Source organism: Mustela erminea, chromosome 12, assembly GCF_009829155.1.
Source record: "Mustela erminea isolate mMusErm1 chromosome 12, mMusErm1.Pri, whole genome shotgun sequence".
In the NCBI taxonomy this organism is placed as follows: Eukaryota; Metazoa; Chordata; class Mammalia; order Carnivora; family Mustelidae; genus Mustela; species Mustela erminea.
Window position 1 is genome coordinate 13,770,749 of NC_045625.1, and position 17,568 is coordinate 13,788,316.

Sequence of the window (17,568 nt, forward strand, 5' to 3'; positions counted from 1 at the left end):
TAAGATCTTTGCCTTCATATTCTTTAGCTAGAAGCTAGTTAGGTGAAGACAAGGTGGAGTTTCTTCTCTTCTCTATATTGGGCAGGGTGGATGCTGATGGAACTGTGGAATAATCTAGGGGTGAGATGCAGTAATGGTACCAGTTCTATGTCCCATTGTTTAGGAAACAAAGATTTCTAAGCACTGGGATTTATGTTCTCCATGGCTCCTTTATCAATTATTTTAAACTACATTAGTGCAGAGGATTAAATTGTCACCAATGATTAGTGTTAGTGTGTCAATTGAATGTATATACTTATGAAGTTGATCAACTTCCAATTCAAACGAAATCATAATAATCCTAATAGTTAGAATCTAGTTGAAACTATTTCTACATTAAGATAACCTAGGATGGGATGTTAGGTAACAAAACTTTCAAACTCATTTATTTTGTTCGTTGTCTTTGCTTTTATTTACAGTTCTGGGAAATGCCAGTGCAAAGTGGGTGTCACCGGCTCTACATGTGATCGATGCCAAGATGGATATTATGACTTTAGTAAGAGTGGCTGCTTGCCCTGCCGATGTAATAATCGGTCTGCCAGTTGTGATGCCCTCACAGGTACACACTTTCTTTAACTTTGTTATGTAATTAGTCTCTTGTTCTTTTCATAAATTTAAAAAATCATATTAGTTGGAGAACTATGGAAGCAAAGAAGACTATATGAACTAAAATTCCGGAAAGGGTAGAACTCTTCCCAAGTCAGTGGATGACCATTAGCCACTTTATTTCTAGAGGACATTTGCCGATTCTGGTCATAGGCTAAAGAGCAGATTTAGCCCAAGCAAAGAAATTCTTGTGGAAAGAGATACAAGAAGAATTTTTGGCAGTTGTTTGGGACTTGTATGATGGATTAGAACCCAGAGGAGCCCTAAACACAAGGCCAGTTTTCCCACAGGACATTATTTGATTGTGTAAGAGATGAGAGGCTGACCCAAAAGGTATAAAGAAGACTCTAGGTCTTTCATTCTTAGGAGACAAAATCCCTTTAGAAAGAGAGAAGCCCTGTTAACCATATACCACCATCTCTCTTTCAAGACATTACCAGGTTCTAAAGTATGTGGTGTGGGACCTGGTGTGAAACCACCAAAAGGCAGTACTGAGTCTGTTGTAGTCTCTCAGAGCTGAGGAGACTCAGGATGCTAGGCTCTCGGTCAAAAGCATTAGAAAGCCAGGACCAAGAAATAATGCCGAACCATAGGTGAACTGGCTCATACTAAAATTGCAACCCATCTTCAAACCATCTCAATTTCAAATTGGATTTAGGTTATTCTCTCATTATATCTGCCTAACAGAGAAAAAAGCAGTCATCTATGGCCCTTTTATACACTGTATCTGGCATTAAAAAAAAATACTAGACAATGCTGAGGAGGGAAAATAGGACCAATAATAAAGAGAAAAAAGAAACAATGGAAGCAGACCCACAGATGATCCAGATGTTAGAGTTAGCAAACAATACCTTTAAAATAACTAAAACTAATGTTTTAAGAAAATAGAGGAAAACCCAGAAAATAGGTAAAAGAGGCAAATTTCAAGAGAATTGGAATCTATAAAAAATCAAAAATTCAGTCTATAACTGAAAAATACAGCATCTGAAATGAATAACTCATTGCATAGGTTTAACAAAAGATTATTCACAGTGAAGATAAGGTGAGCAAACCTGCATTCAGCTCAGTTAAAAATATCCAACTAAAGCACAGAGGGAAAAAATGCAATGGAAAGAAAGAGCAGGAAGGAACATGTGGGACACAGCCAAAAAGACTAACATAAATGTAATTGGAGACTCAGAAAGAAAGGAGAGAAAGATCGGGGCAGAAGCAAAATTTGAAGAGATAATGACCAAGAATTTTCCAAACTGGTGAAAAACATCAGCCCATCGATTCCGAAATCTTAGCAAACCCCAGGCAGTAAAACAAAACAAAACAAAACCACAAAGAAAACCATATTGAGGCAAACTATAAAGACAATGAGTTCTTCCAATGGTCAGGTTTCCTAAATATAAGGAATAGAAGTTCTTCTTTGGAAATCTTGTTTTTTCCCAACAGAAAAATCAGGACAAACTAGTCTGACAAGTACAAGTATTTTTATGAGAGCAGGGTAGAGTACTTGAAATTGAAAGTACCCTGGAAAGCATTTGAAATTCTTCATTTTTCTCCTCTAGTCCATGGTGAAACAAATTAAATAGGGAGAAATTGTGTTATTTTTTTCTGTTATGTGATCTGGTCCCTGGCTACTTACTGGTTCTCTCTTATGCTATTCTTTTTCTCAACTGCCTGTGATCCAGTCATACTGGCTTCTATCCCTTAAACAAGCCAAGTTTCCTTGTCCTAAGGTTTACATACATGATCTTTCCTCTGCCTAGAACGGTCTTTCTAATATACCTCTACCCCACAGTCAGCCCCTTTGCCTTATCATTTTTCCTTAAGGCCTTCAGTTAAAGTTTACTACATTGGAAAGCAGTTCCTGATACTCCAGGCTGAATGACAGTCCCCAATTATACACTGGCATACGCACTTGTATTTTTTGTTACAATACCTCTCATAGTTTATAATTATGTATGTATTTGTGATTATGAGTCATGTGTGGCATACTCACTACATTGTAAGTTCCATGAGGACAGGGGCAATATCAGTTTTGTTCATCATTGTACAGAGTCTCTAGCATGGCGCTTGGCACGTAGTCAGTACTCAAATATTTGTTAGGTGAATAGTGCGTAGGTGAACAAATAAATGAATGGAAAAACACGCAGCGGAAAGATAAATTTCAGTCCTGTTTAAGCACAGGAATGCTTCATCATACTGAGTTGATTTACATTTTTCCCTAGGTCTTATACAGTAAGAAGGTGGTCTACACTGCGGGCTCTCACTACTAGTTTTGCTTGCAGCAATGAGGTAGCTGTCTTTAATGTCAAGTAACTCCCAACCTGTCCTTGCTCAAGATAATTTAAGGCAAAAGATATCCTTTCCATGGTTATGACTTCTAAAAGCAGCTAATAATAAGAGAAATAAACGGTTTCTCTGTTTGGAAATATAATAAAAGTGGAACTCAACATGAAGGGATGCAAGTACTTAATTTAAACCTGCAAGCTTAATATATAATCAGCCTTTCCTTTTGTCTCAAAGATTTGTTTCCAACAGCGCTGTGATACGACTGCCCTCTGGTGGCCACTTACTATGTTTTCACAGTCCTTATGTTTCCCTTTTCTAGTCTTTTTCTAGACCTTGTGTTTTAGATGAACCAGATTTTAAAGTAACCTTTTTGTGATAAAATATACTGGGGAAAAACACTTTGGAAAATGGTTCCACAATGTGTATTGCAGTCTTCAGAATATCTCCTTGATCCAGTAATTTTGTTTCCAGAAATCTGAGGAAATAATTCTAAATTCATAAAAAGCTTTGTGTTCAAAGAAGCTTACTAAAGTGGTAGTTATAATTCTAAAAATTAGAATTATAATTCTAAAAGTTAGACAACCCTATTTCTATTAACAGAGAATGAAGCCAATTATGTTACCTAGGCAGTTAAGAGCACAGCAAGTGCAATCTTGTCTTTACTTTGGCCAAATTACGTAGCCGGTTTCTTCACGTAGAAATGCAGTTAATAACAGTAACTGTAATGATTCAGTGCAATATTATTTATAAAATCTTTAATACAGTACCTGGCTTATTATGAGTAATCAATAAATAGCAACTATTAGGTTGTCATTAAAATTTTTTAAAGAGTGGTGTATATAACAACATGAGAGGGTGAAAAAAGCAGGGTGTGAAATGACATGGCCATATAGTTAGACTCTTTGAAAAGCAAAACTTAAACTTCTATACATAAGGAAAGTTTTCCAGGAAAAGTATTCAAAATCTTAGTGACATATTTCTTATGGTGATTTTTTTTTCTTCTACTCTCCTGTATTTTCTAGATTTTCTTTATTGAGTATATATTTACTTTAAAATGGAGGTGGGGAGGCTATTATTTTTTCAAACTAGAACTTTATGTTCACATGGTGTATTTCTTTTCTTTCTTTCTTTTTTTGTTTTTTAGAAGATTTATTTATTTTTGTCCTCTTGGGGCACCTGGGTGGCTCAGTTGGTTAAGCTTCCCACTCTTGGTTTCGGTTCAAGTTATGATCTTAGGATCCTGGGATCAAGACCTGTGTCGTTCTCCATGCTCAGTGGGGAATATACTTAAAGATTCTTTCCCTCTCCCTCTGCACCTCCCCATACTGCATGTGTGCTTTCTCTCTCTCTTCCTCTTTCTCTCTAAAATAAATAAATAAATCTTACATGTTTGTCTTCTCCATTTATACTGTCCCCTAAGTTATCTCATTCAGTCTCCTGGATTTAATTTAAAATGCCATCTACGTCTGTGCTCACTACCAGATTTATAGTTCTCCCTTGATCTTTACACTCAAAGATCTAATAGTACATCGGACATCTTCGTCTGAATGCCTCAACTGGCATCAAAACCCCAAGATACCCAAAACAATTCTTTATTTTACCCTGTAGACCAAGCCTGCCTTACTCCTCGTGTTCTTCATTTTGGTGACTGACACCATTCAGCCAGTTGCGCAGTCCAAAGCCTAGAAGTCATATTTGGTTCCTTTCTTTTATTCACTGCAAATAACCAATCCATTGGCAAGTTCTGTCAGCCCAGCACTCAAAATACACCGTGAATCTGACCACTGTTTATGACCTTTGTTACAGTCATCCTTGTCCAAGCCCCTGTCATCTCTGAACTACTGTGACACTCTCTGATCTCATGTTATCTCTCTGCCTCCTCTCTTGTCCTCTCACGCCAGAGCTCCACCCACCACAGTCCAGTCTCCACAGAACACGCAGAGTGATCTTTTTAAAATGTAAAACCACATCATGTCATTCCTGTGCTTAAACCCTTGGATGGCATCCTGTCCCTCCTGGAGTAAAATTCAGACTTCTTTCTATAGCCCGCATGACTTTACATTTTGTGGCCCCGCCTTTCTCTCCGACCTTATCTTCTATTACTCTCCCTTGTTCACTTGCGCTTGGCTTTCTGTCTTTTTGACAGTTAAAATTTGCCTTCTCCTCTATAGGGAGGATCAGGCATTTCTTCCCACAACAAAGCACATTGCTGTATTTCCGACAGGTTTATATATAAACTATGAAATGACAAAATAAATAAGGACAAGTCTTTTTACAGGTGGCGATTTATGTTTTCAAAGCATTGCATTGAATTTGGTTGGAAAGGAGCCCCACATTCTTTTCTTTGACTGGTTGCCTTCCTGGTTACCCCTACCAGGTTGGTTTGCTGCCTAGCCAGGGAGCATGAGATCATCTTCAGGAAACACTCACTTCTTTTTTTTCTTTCTTTCTTTCTTTTTTTTTTAAATTGGTAATCCTCTCCTTTGGCCATCTTTCAACAAAGAGAATGTGAATTTTAAGACAGTGTTATTGTATTTTGGGAGGTTGCCGGCAAAGTATAATAAAATTAAACTTCAGCTAAATTTTACATATCTTTTATCATAAAAGAGAGACCCTCAGCTTTTAGATTTTAATGGGAACTTAGATTTCATCCAGTGCAGCTTTCTTAGTTTATAGATGAGGAAATTGAAACATAAAGAGAAAATATTTGTCTTATGGAATAGTTTTTCACTCTTTGAAATACTCATGTTACGTTAAATCATTAGCCCAAGAATTATTCCACTTTTTAGATTAGAAAAATGAGAGTCAGAGAAGCTACTTCCTGAAGGTCTCATACTGATAAAAGGTTCCATTGGGAGTGGAACTCAGATCTGACATTAAAAACCAGGTTCCTTATGCCCTATTGCCTCCTCAAGAGGAACTATAAGCTGTTAGAAAGGCAAATCCACACCATCAGTTCCTACGGGATGTGGGTTTGAAAGGATATGATCTTTATTGTTATTATAAAAACATTTCCTCCAAGTTTCTCATGAAATGTTTTAAACTTGCTTGCATTCTTAAAATATTTTTATAATATGCATGTGATAGTTTATAGTATATTAGCTTTGTAATCAGGAAAAAAAATCGAGACAGCAACAAAAAAAGGATACATGCAGACCAGATGCTGGAAAATTAGAGGGGAGAAACCAAAAGGACTGTTGCCCTCACAGCTACTGTTAGCACTCTGCTGTATTTATGTCTATCTGTCGTAACTTATTAATTTTTTTTCTCTGTGGCTGTGTTTCAGGTGCATACTTTTTTTGAAGCAGTGTCAAGTAATGAGTCTTATTATTAGACTTGTTTTCATCTTACCTTTTGAGTAAAGTTTTCATCTTTCCTTTTGAGACAATTTATTTACCACATAGGGTTATTTTTTTCCTCATTGACTTCTCATTGTAGGGAATGGCATAAAACAAACAGAAATAAATTCTTCTGGAAAAATGTTTAATTGTTAAAAATTTTATAATTTCTAAAAAAATTTATATTCTAATATAAATGGTTTAAGAGACCAGAATGATGTTGTCATAAGCGCCAAGGCTTGAGATTTTATCTAAAATAGTAAAAAGCCCCCAAACAATAAGCATGTAAGCCCAATAGCATGGTAGAAGCAAGATATTAACAGTATATGTATTTATCATTTTTAAATATATATTTTTTAAGATTTTATTTATTTATTTGTCAGACAGATCACAAGTAGGCAGAGAGGCCGGCAGAGAGAGAGAGAGGAGGAAGCAGGCTCCCTGTTCAGCAGAGAGCCCGATGAGGGGCTCGATCCCAGGACCCTAGGATCATGACCTGAGCCCAAGGCAGAGGCTTAACCCACTGAGCCACCCAGGCGCCCCTATTTATCATTTTTAAATAAGAATAGTGATAGGACCTGTTCTTGCCCCATTAGTCACATGCAAATGGCATGTTATGGGAACACATCTTTCCTCAAACATCCATATTCTGTCAGAGGACTATTAACATATTTTGAAAGTTCAGGACTTTATCAGAACTTGTTTTCTTAAAAATTATTTCTGTTGCACATTTTTAATAAGGGGCAAGCAGGTGGCCACATTTTATACATAATGCAGGTTTTGATTTTTCCTAACTGCAGAACCCTTTAACATTTCAGATTACCTTATCTGTTGGGGCGCCTGATTTTGGCTCAGGTCATGATCTCAGGGTTGTGAGAGGGAGCCCTGTGTTGGGCTCCTTGCTGGGCATGGAACCTGCTTAAGATTCTCTCTCTCCCTTTCCCTCCTCCTCTCCTCCTTCCTCCCTAAACAAACAACAAATGAAAGATTATGTTATTTGTAGAGCCAAAATCTGCCGTTTGCAGTTTCCTAGTATGTATTTTTTAGCTATTTTTATTGTCGCAAACATACATAGCTGAAGGGGAATCAGGATATAAGATCTGGAAAGATATCAGTGCCTCATGTGTTTATCACCATATGAGAATATACTACCACTTTGTTATATATGTGAAAATTATCATTAACACTAGCAGGCCTTAAAAAGTTATATGACTGGACACCTGGCCGGCTCAGCCAGCAGAGCAGGCGACTCTCAATCTTGGGGTCATGAGTTCAGGCACCTTGTTGGGTGTAGAGATACTTAGAAATAAAATCTTAAAAACATTATATGATTGAAAGCAACATTTGCATGCAAGTTTGATTCAGTTCAAAGTTAATTGTTTAGGTAATAAGCTTTAGAACCTGTCTTTCCCCATCTGTTCATAAAGTTTGGGGGAATTCTGTTGTAGTCACTTAAGAATTTAGATGTGCCATGTGTGTTAATAACATTGTCATTATTTGGTTTTTCAAATTTTGATCCAGTTGTCAGACCATTTTATTTCACAACCTCAGTCTCTCTCTCCTTTTTTTGTAAATATTTTACTCATAATGAAAAGAAATCAAATACAACTGTTTATGAATAGTTTGAGTATTGAATGGTTTTTGGCTTATCATGTGAATTTTTATTGTCTTAGATTTCTATGTCATATTTTCTCACTTATTCCTATAATGGCAGTTGGAAGAGTCCCTGTGCATCTTTGTGGCCCCTTACAGAAGGGCTGTTAATTACACTATACTTTTTCATCTTCTGTTTTCAGACACTGTGCTGCTTCAGTGCCAGGACAGTATCTTTACTAATACGGTACCATATGAGGATTGCTACAGAATACATCACTTTGCTGTTACTCCTTCCTTTTCATTTTCTCTACTAATTTTTTTTTTAAGATTTTATTTTTTTATTTGACAGAGAGCGAGATCACAAGTAGGCAGAGAGGCAGGCAGAGAGAGAGGAGGAAGCAGGCTCCCCGCGGAGCAGAGAGCCTGATGCGGGGCTTGATTCCAGGACCCTGAGATCATGACCTGAGCCCAGGGCAATGGTTTAACCCACTGTGCCACCCAGGTGCCCCATTTTCTTTTTTTAAGTTTTTATTTACTTTTTTTTTTTTTAGTAATCTCTACACTCAGCATGGGGCTCAAACTTATGACCCTGAGATTAAGAGTCCCATGTTCCACAGACTGAGACAGCCAGGCACTCCTATTAATTAATTGTTTTTACTTTGATCTTGAATTTTTAAAATATAAAAATTTATGGAGAATAAAATAAAACATACTCATATACCTACATCTAGAATTAATAAATATTAACATTTTGGTATTTTGCTTAATATTTATACATATTATATATAGTTATATATTTGAAATACCAAATTTGAAATACAATTGGAGTCCTCTCTTTTTTTCCTTAGTTTTGTTTTTCTCCTTCTCTCCACAAAGATAAGCAGAACATAAAATTCCCCTATACCTCCTCAATCCACATTTAATTTTTACTGCATATCATATGTATGTATCCATTTACCTAGTATATTCTGTATCCATTTGCTTAGTATTGTTTAATATGTTTTTTTAATTTATTTATTTGACAGAAAGAGATCACAAGTAGGCAGAGAGACAGGCAGAGAGACAGGAGGAAACAGGCTCCCCACCAAGCAGCGATCCCCATGCAGGGCTCGATCCCAGGACCCTGGGATCATGACCTGAGCTGAAGGCAGAGGCTTTAACCCACTGAGCCACCCAGGCACCCCAGTATGTTTTTTAAAATTTTACATGATAAAGAAGTACTCTCCATCTGTTTTTTATCATTCTGTAATTGGCTTTTTTCAACCAACATCACTTTCAAGATTCATTCATATTCATACATATAGGTCTAGTTCACTTATTTAACTATAGTATCCAAACTATGAAAGTAGTATGTCATTTATTCTTTTTTTAAGTTCTTTAGATTGTTTTTATTTTTAACTTGCAAATAGTTGACCTGCTTTCCATATGTTGTCAACCATCAACCCAGGCTTAGTGCTCTCTACTCATGTAACCAGACTTTCCCTAGAGTTTACAATCTGGAAGGGGACACAGACCTCACAGACGTGGTCAATGTAGAAATAAGATGGGGTAGAAACTGAACTCTATCTAATTCCTGTCAGATCACTTCTTCCGGTGAACTCATAAGGTCTTTTGGTCACAGGAATAATTTATTTACAGTTATTGTGCTTTCAGAGTAAATCTTTAACTTCTTAAAATAATTTGCTTCTTTTAGGTGCTTGTTTAAACTGCCAGGAAAATAGCAAAGGGGATCACTGTGAAGAATGCAAAGAAGGTTTTTATCTGAGTCCTGGTGCCACGAAAGAGTGTCTTCGCTGCCCTTGTTCAGCAGTGACATCGACAGGCAGCTGTGTCATAAGTAAGGTCTTCCTCGAATTATTCATTTTGAGAGGAAAAACCAGGCAATCAGCTATCAGTTCCTCTCAAGTGTGTTGAAAAATGAAGTTCTGGGTAAAGAGGAGTGAGAATAGGGTGAGAGGGGGTGAGAGACGCTATAGAAACAGCAAAGGTTTTTCTTTCTAGGGATTTGCAGCCAATTCCAAATACCTATATGAAATGAGACTTGAGAGAGAGATGAGGAAGTTTTGTTAGAGTCATGTTTATTCCATCTGTCAGGACTAAAAAAGCAATTAAAAAATCATGAGTATCTCATCATTACAATTATTCGTATTCCTTATGTAAGCATATTTCTTCTGTTCTCTACCTGGGTGGGCCCCCATCATTTTTACAATAAACTGGATAGTTAAGAATTAAGAAATAAGCTACAGATCATTAGTCTCTTTACGTTTGAGAGGAGATAGTAGGGAGGGTCTAAAAACCATTTTGAGGACTAGCAGTTTTTTGCATTTTTAACTGGAGCTTGGGACTGTGCTGATTACTTTGGTGTTCTCTCACTTTTAGAATTGGGTAAATTGGAACCTGAGTGTGTCCAGTGTAAAGATGGTTACACAGGCCAGAACTGCAACATGTGTGAAAATGGCTACTACAATTCTGACAGCATCTGCACCCAGTGCCAGTGTCATGGCCACGTGGACCCAATGACAACTCCAAAGATCTGTAAGCCCGAGAGCGGTGAATGCATCAACTGCCTCCATAACACCACTGGGTTTTGGTGTGAGAACTGCCTCGAAGGCTATGTCCGAGACCTGGAGGGAAATTGCATCAAGAAAGGTAAAACTTCACCTAAGGTGGTACATTTAATATCTAAGCCTAGCAATGAAAAGTTCAGGACACCTACCTTTAGCTTTATAAAACCTTCCAATCCCACCAGAGGAGTTTTCTGGAAATAGATTTTGATAGATATTTGCCCAAAGGGATCTCCTTCTATTCTTGCTGCTCCCCTGCTGCTCCAAAGTCAACTCCAGAAATCTGAGGCCCACGACAATTCATTGCAGGGTTCCCACATTTTCTCTTCATCTATTTTCATTTTTATGTTAATAATTTAAAAGTCCTATCATTTCTTTTATCCTTTCCTTCCTATATTCTCATCACTCCCAGGGACGATCAAAGGTCTTTGGAAGTAGGGACCTATAATCTGGTCAGAAGTTCCAGCTGAGAAACAAGAGTCCACCGTGGCTTCTGCCCTCACTTTGGGCTTGAGTTTTCCCATGGATGGTGAAGGAAAGAGGAAAGAGTAATAATATTCCTTTTGACTTTTAAAAGAAAAAGTTACTCATATGGCAAAATGTTTCTTGCAGTTAAGGTCCATAAAGGTTTAGATAAAAATTGATGATTAGAGATTCAGGGTGAGTTAGAGATATCCAAGCTTTATTGGGTCACAGAGCGATTAGACCATGCTCTTCTAGAAACCACTCTTTGATATCCTGACAGATGCTGAATACTGGGCTGATGATCTGTGGCAAGTGTCATCCCTCTGCCATTTTCTTGATATCCTTACTCTGTTGTGATCAAGGCTAAGAGACAGAGCTAGAATGCTGTCACTAGCCTGGAGGACTAGTGACATTTGGAGGCATGCTTCATTTATACTTAGCTGATAGGATCATGGTGATTTTTTTTTTTAGTTACCAGATAATGTAAAAAAAAAATGCCTTTTTTGGCGACAAATTAATGTGTCTGACTGTGGTGATGAATTAGAATGACAACAGCAGCATTTTATCGAGTGCCTAGGATGCGCTGAGCCCTGGGAACGTTCTTTGCAGTAATGCTCCATAGCACACTGTCTCAGCTAACCCTCCCAGGAACTCCGCAAAGTAGGTACTATCATTCCCATTTTACAGATGAGGAGCCTCAGTGTTAACAAGATTCACTTACTCATCTATAGTCACACAGATCTACTTGATTCCAAAGCCTTTTTTGGGTATTTCTACTGGACTGTGTCACAGTAGCACTTTAATTATGAAATCATCCATGATCTACACGAAGGAAGAATTACTACACATATGATTAAAGGAAGGCTGTGTTTTCTCTTGGCTGACATCAACTTTGGACATTTAAATTGTGTTTTTCAGAAGTGACTAGAAATACAATTTTCTTTATTCCATTTTTGCCTCTTTTGAAGAGAATTTCACCCTTATGAAATGCCATCAGACATGTTGAACTTTTTAGTTCAAATGATTGCCTTTTCATCCCTGTCACTTTTACCCAAGTGACTCAGGACTCGATAATGATGTATTTAATGTTTGCAGGAATCTCTGTGAATCTGTCCAAGAATCAAGAAGGATAGGAAACTCCAACATCAGAATTTTCCCAAAGATTTAATATTATACATTATAGAGAACAGCCATAGAATGTAATAATCTAGCTTTCTAGACCTTGATTCTTTTCACTATATTTCTTTAAAAATTATCTTTAACTCGCATTACCTTAAAGCAGAATATCATGTCAACATCCCATACCAACTTCCACTCCCATGTGTATTTCTTTTATTGTTTCTTAAAACTAGATAATTTTGTCTTTTACATTTCATTCTCTGTTTTTATTTTCAGAAGTTATTGTTCCAACACCTGAAGGTTCTACCATTTTGGTTTCCAATGCCTCTTTGACCACATCAGTGCCCACCCCTGTTATAAATAGTACATTTACCCCCACAACCCTGCAGACTATCTTTTCAGTAAGCTCTGCTGAAAACAGCACATCAGCGTTAGCTGACGTCTCATGGACCCAGTTTAACATCATCATCTTGACAGTCATCATCATTGTGGTGGTGCTGCTGATGGGCTTTGTGGGGGCCGTCTATATGTACCGGGAGTACCAAAACCGGAAACTCAATGCCCCCTTTTGGACCATCGAGCTAAAAGAAGACAATATCAGTTTCAGCAGCTACCACGACAGCATTCCCAATGCAGATGTGTCAGGACTCTTGGAAGATGATGGTAATGAAGTGGCTCCCAACGGGCAATTGACCCTGACGACTCCCATACATAACTACAAAGCCTAAGGAGCGAGAACCGTTGTCTGGATGGTTAGAACACAGGGCTCACTAAGACTGCATCAGCTCCTAGGCCAGACAAGGTCTGGGGAGAGTTTGCAAATGCATAGAGAGCATCTGAAATTTTCAGGTACAAATTTGTAATGCACTTAGCCCATTACTCTTAATTTCCCCCATGAAGATCTGAAGCAGTCACTGTCAATAAGGACTTGTAGTAAAGTATATTTTTGTACCAAACTACATGGGAGTAGAGAAAGGCTGAATCCCGCAGTGCAGCCCACATCTACTTTGACCTCTGAATGGACTCCCGGGGAAGTGTTCACTAAACCAGCGGAAACAGGATGGAAGTGGAGAGGGAAGGACTGCTCGAAGACTTCATCTCCATTCCCGAGACACCTTTTTTAAAAAGGAGAGTCAGGGATGATATTCCTTTTACTGTGCTAAAAGACATCACCGAAGAAAGTTTAATGTCTGGGCCATGTCACAATAAACAATCTCAATTGTTTCTAAAATAAGGACAGAAGAGTCTCAAGAAGATCTTTAGAAAGGCTGATTTTTCCTTCCTAAATTCTTGCTCAATGACAGGATCAAAGCACAGGATAAACTTCTAATGATAGAAAGATGAAGGCAACATCTGGGAGCAGGAAGCTGATGGTCCTCTTTAGGGCTCAGTGTAAATGGTAAATTGTCTAAAAATAAGGACTCTTCCTGCCTCTAGAGAAATAAGGTGTATATAGTTAATGTAGCATATCTGGTCAACATTGTATTTGTATCTATTTGTAAAAAAAAAATCATGTCATATTTTATCATCTAGAATTTATTTGTACAGCAGTTAATGGTGTTGTAAAAAGAAAATCCGGGATTGGTTAAAATAGCATAACATAGATGGCAATATTGCTAGAGCTGGGACTCTGGTGACCATCAGTCATTTTTAGTCCCTCTTTGGACACTGTTGAAATTTATAAGAGGTTGAATGTTTCTAACTTTTCTTTCCCTTTCTCAGTCTCAAAGTAGAGTTATATGTTCTCTGACTTACTATAGATACAAGCAATAGATTTTTAAGTCATTGATAGTGAAGCTGGGACAGAGACTGCACTCTCCAAAGGACTCCCCCAATTAAATGTTAACCAGTCTGCATATTTTACATAGATTAATGTAGAACATATCCTCATGAAAAAAGAAAGTCTCTAAATGTAAAAGATAGTCTTCCAAAGGAATTAGAAATATTTTAGTTCCAGAAGAAAAGCCATCCTGTCACTTGGGATCCCCTGTTTCCACGCCTGTGAAATATTTCTATTCTTCCTCCATCCTTCTCCAAATACCTTCTACATTTGAAAGCTTATCACCCAGATGCCAGGTACACACCAGATGAGGTGTGTACCATGTTCCTACAGAGCTACAGTTCTGCTATCTTCTTGTCCAGTTAGAGGGTAGTTCTGGGGGTGGGTGGGTACAGTTACATCCTTGCTTTTAGACATGGTTTTTCCCTAGAGGCCACGTACTGTAGCTCTCATCTGTTATGATACTGACTGTAGGTTAAGCAAGCCAGGACAAACAGCAAGAAGTCAAATACGATATTTATTAGGAACATCAAACTGTCAAATGGTTAGAAAAAAAGCAAAGATTTATTAGATCAGACCTAGGAAATCCAAGTTGACTGCCTTGCCCAACTCCCCCCGAGAAAAACCTGGAATTTGGTCATCCCTCAATAGGACACCCCTAAGTTTTCTCAGGTTTTAGAGATGATGTTCTGGAGGAAGAACAGACAGATAATGGACTTCTGGGAACCCGGGGTGCTCTGAACATTTGGCCATTGCTCATGAGAGTAGAGGTTAGTGACATTACATTGTATTAAAATCTGTGAATGTTGCTAGAACCCTTAGCAGTTCACAAAGCACCTTTCTATATATGTGTCCTCTGTTCCTCACCATAGCCCCCTGAGGAAGTAATTATTGTCCCCATTTTATAGATGAGGTTAAATGTCTTGTTCAAGGCTATACTGTATGTCATTATCAGGCTTGGGATCAGGCCTCCTAACTGAAGCACATGTTCTCTCAAGTATATGCCAATGCAGAAACCACCTAGCCACAGACAAAGAAGGCTGGGGGGGAAGAGTCCTGTCTCTGACTGTTTTCTAACTTCTGTGGTACAGTCCACGACCATACAGCTGGGAAGGATATTGTGAAAAGGACACAGGAGGATTACTATCTGAAGCTAGTATTGGTGATAAGAAAACAGAACTACCAGTTTGTCCTTCATTAAAGTGAACTAATCCTCGCAAGCAACAGGGGGGATATGTGCTTTCCCCAGCAGCTGCCACCTATGCACGTACAGACTGGGCACTGCACAATTCCAAGAACTGTGTAAACTGACACACCTGCCTCTCTCCCAGATTGCTGACCCCCCCCCCCCACAACATGACGGATTGGGGTGGTAAAGAAAAAACATTTGTTAAGTAGAAGCTAACCCAATAGAGAAAGCATGAGTGTTTGTCAGGGTCTAAGCGCCAAAACCAAATAGTCCAGATTCTGGCCATATAGAGATTTTTTTTTGGAAACAGACCTTAAGAGATATTGCAAACATTGAATCACAAGAAATGTTAACCTCTAAGTACTTATTAACAGCTCCTAGGTCATGTTCTTAATTCTTTCCAGAAAAAAAAATTAAGATCTTAAAATTTGTTTTAAACAATATTCTTTAGTGTCCCTGCTTTTTGCTGGGGGAAATAATTTTGCTGTAGAATTTAAATCAATCATGAAGTGATCTACCAGCAAAATCAGGCTAGGAAACTAGTAGGGAATATGCATTACACAATATTCATTCCTCTGAAAGCAGGATCCCCATGAACTATGGCGTTCAGCACCGGGATCCCACCTCTCCTTTAGAGAGATAATATTGGAAGAATTTTTAAATAAGGATGAGAGATGTGTTTATTTTCAAATAAGGCGAGTGTGAATCTTATTGATAAATGACAGATACTGCTATTAGGTGATAATTATATCTTCATTCATTCATTTTCATAAACCTTGACTCATTTCTAACAGATGCCCTAGGTAGTGTTGTTAGATCTATGTCTATCCTCTCTTCTTTCCCTCTCCTTCCCTGCACCGTCAAGCTCCCCGGTGTCTTTTATCAATGGAATTTCTCCAGGTATCGAGAAAAATGGTAATAAAAACTAAAGCTCACTTATACAAGGTCCTATGGATTTGATGTGTTTCAACTCTTAGGGGCATCTGCATTTGAAGAGAGAACAGAGCAGATGTGGGTGGGAAGAGAGAGATTGGGGCGGGGGGAGGATTTGTCCAAGTGTCTGATTACATGGCTGCTCTCTAGCCCTAACATCCCCCAGAAAATTGGTCAGTAAAGCAATACTCAGTTCCCCACTCGTTCATTTCGGTCAGCCAGTGCCTTCTGGACATTTAGGCCTTCTCGTGCTGTTTTGGAGGCAGAGAGCTAAAGCAATAGTACATCTTCCTAAGAGCCTCAGTTGGGACAAGGTTATTAGATTATTCACCTTGGTCCTCTGTTTTTTGTAGGACACACGGTGAACATAACAGCACTGATAATGAACATTCCCTAGTTCTTATACTTTGAGGTGTGTGGGTAGGAGTTGAATCTTTGCATCAAGGAAAGCTCTCTGACATAAAGTTCAGAGAAGAAAAAAGAGACCCAGTGTAACCTGTCAGAGCTAGGAAAACATTTATGGCCTCATCCGCAAAGAACTTTTGGTCTGTTATGATCTTGGACAGTATGGGGTTTGAGAACTAACAGGAGTTTGCTGTGTGCAGGGGAGTGACGGAAGGTTAGCGACAATTTTCCTCTTTAAACTGAGCCAGTGACTATGCTGAGGGAAAGGCAGGAAGAGCGCACTGGTTCATCCGAAGATGTCCAACAACGTCAAATGGACTGAAGGTTACGGATTGTTAAGGTGGCAGTGGTTGAATGATGCTTTTCCAAAGGCAGCTGGGAGTCTCTCTTACTTGTTCCTTCTGCATATGCAATCACTGCAGCGCGGGGTGACCACGTGAGCCACGTTAGCCCAGAGCCCGTGATCCATAGCTGAGTTCTCATGCTAGCCACACGCACTCTGTCCCGCATTACATGTCAGCCCGAGTGATTAGGGAATGTTTCTGAAACATTAAACTCATCTGTATGTCACTAAAATTCTAACACAAATTTTAAAAACGTGTCTCCTACCTATGCTGTACTAGGCTTCATGATGCATTTCTAAATTTGTGTATGATTTGAATATATGAAAAGAATTTATACAAGAGTGTTATTTAAAATTATTAAAAAAATAAATGTATATAATTTGTACCTATTGTAGATTTGTTGCTTTACCTTTTTTTTTTTTAATGTGGTCAGAGTTGTTGGAAGTATGTGAGTATATGTCACAGAGCATTTATTTTCAAACCACTTCATGAAAATCTTTGAGCCCTTCATTTATTGACCATACTTTTTGTTTTAACTTCCTTTGAATAATGTTTTTCCACTTAGGAAAAAAAGTGCTGTAAGATTCCCCCTCTTAGAACAAAACAAAACACCCTGAAGGGGGAAAAAAAAAAGCATTTATTAGCCTAAATCCTTGTTTGTGCTTTTGCCTGTCCCCTGTGAGATTCACTGGGATTTCCATGAAAATTTTAAAGAAAAAACTTGTTCCTTTTGAATTTCTTTTTTCATACATATGAAAAATTTCCTTCCTTTAGGATAAATCTAATGGGAACCATGTTCTATGTGTTTGTTAGACCTGCAATGAGAGTACATCTTTTTATTATTTTGAGATACCCCTGAAGATCCTGTATTTTGACAAAGCTCACTGGTGTTTAATGGGATGCCATCTGG

General features: G+C 38.2%; 1 protein-coding gene across 1 annotated transcript in view; it reads left to right on the forward strand.

The window, feature by feature from the left end:
* MEGF9 (multiple EGF like domains 9) overlaps window positions 1–17,043 on the forward strand; it is an 85,351-nt gene extending 68,308 nt beyond the window's left edge. The window contains exons 3-6 of the mRNA XM_032307034.1: window positions 459–598; window positions 9,553–9,696; window positions 10,239–10,508; window positions 12,284–17,043. Coding sequence (XP_032162925.1) covers window positions 459–598; window positions 9,553–9,696; window positions 10,239–10,508; window positions 12,284–12,735 — 1,006 coding nt within the window. The 3' untranslated portion in view covers window positions 12,736–17,043. The remainder of the gene's footprint in view (window positions 1–458; window positions 599–9,552; window positions 9,697–10,238; window positions 10,509–12,283) is intronic.
* Window positions 17,044–17,568: the final 525 nt, after the last annotated feature.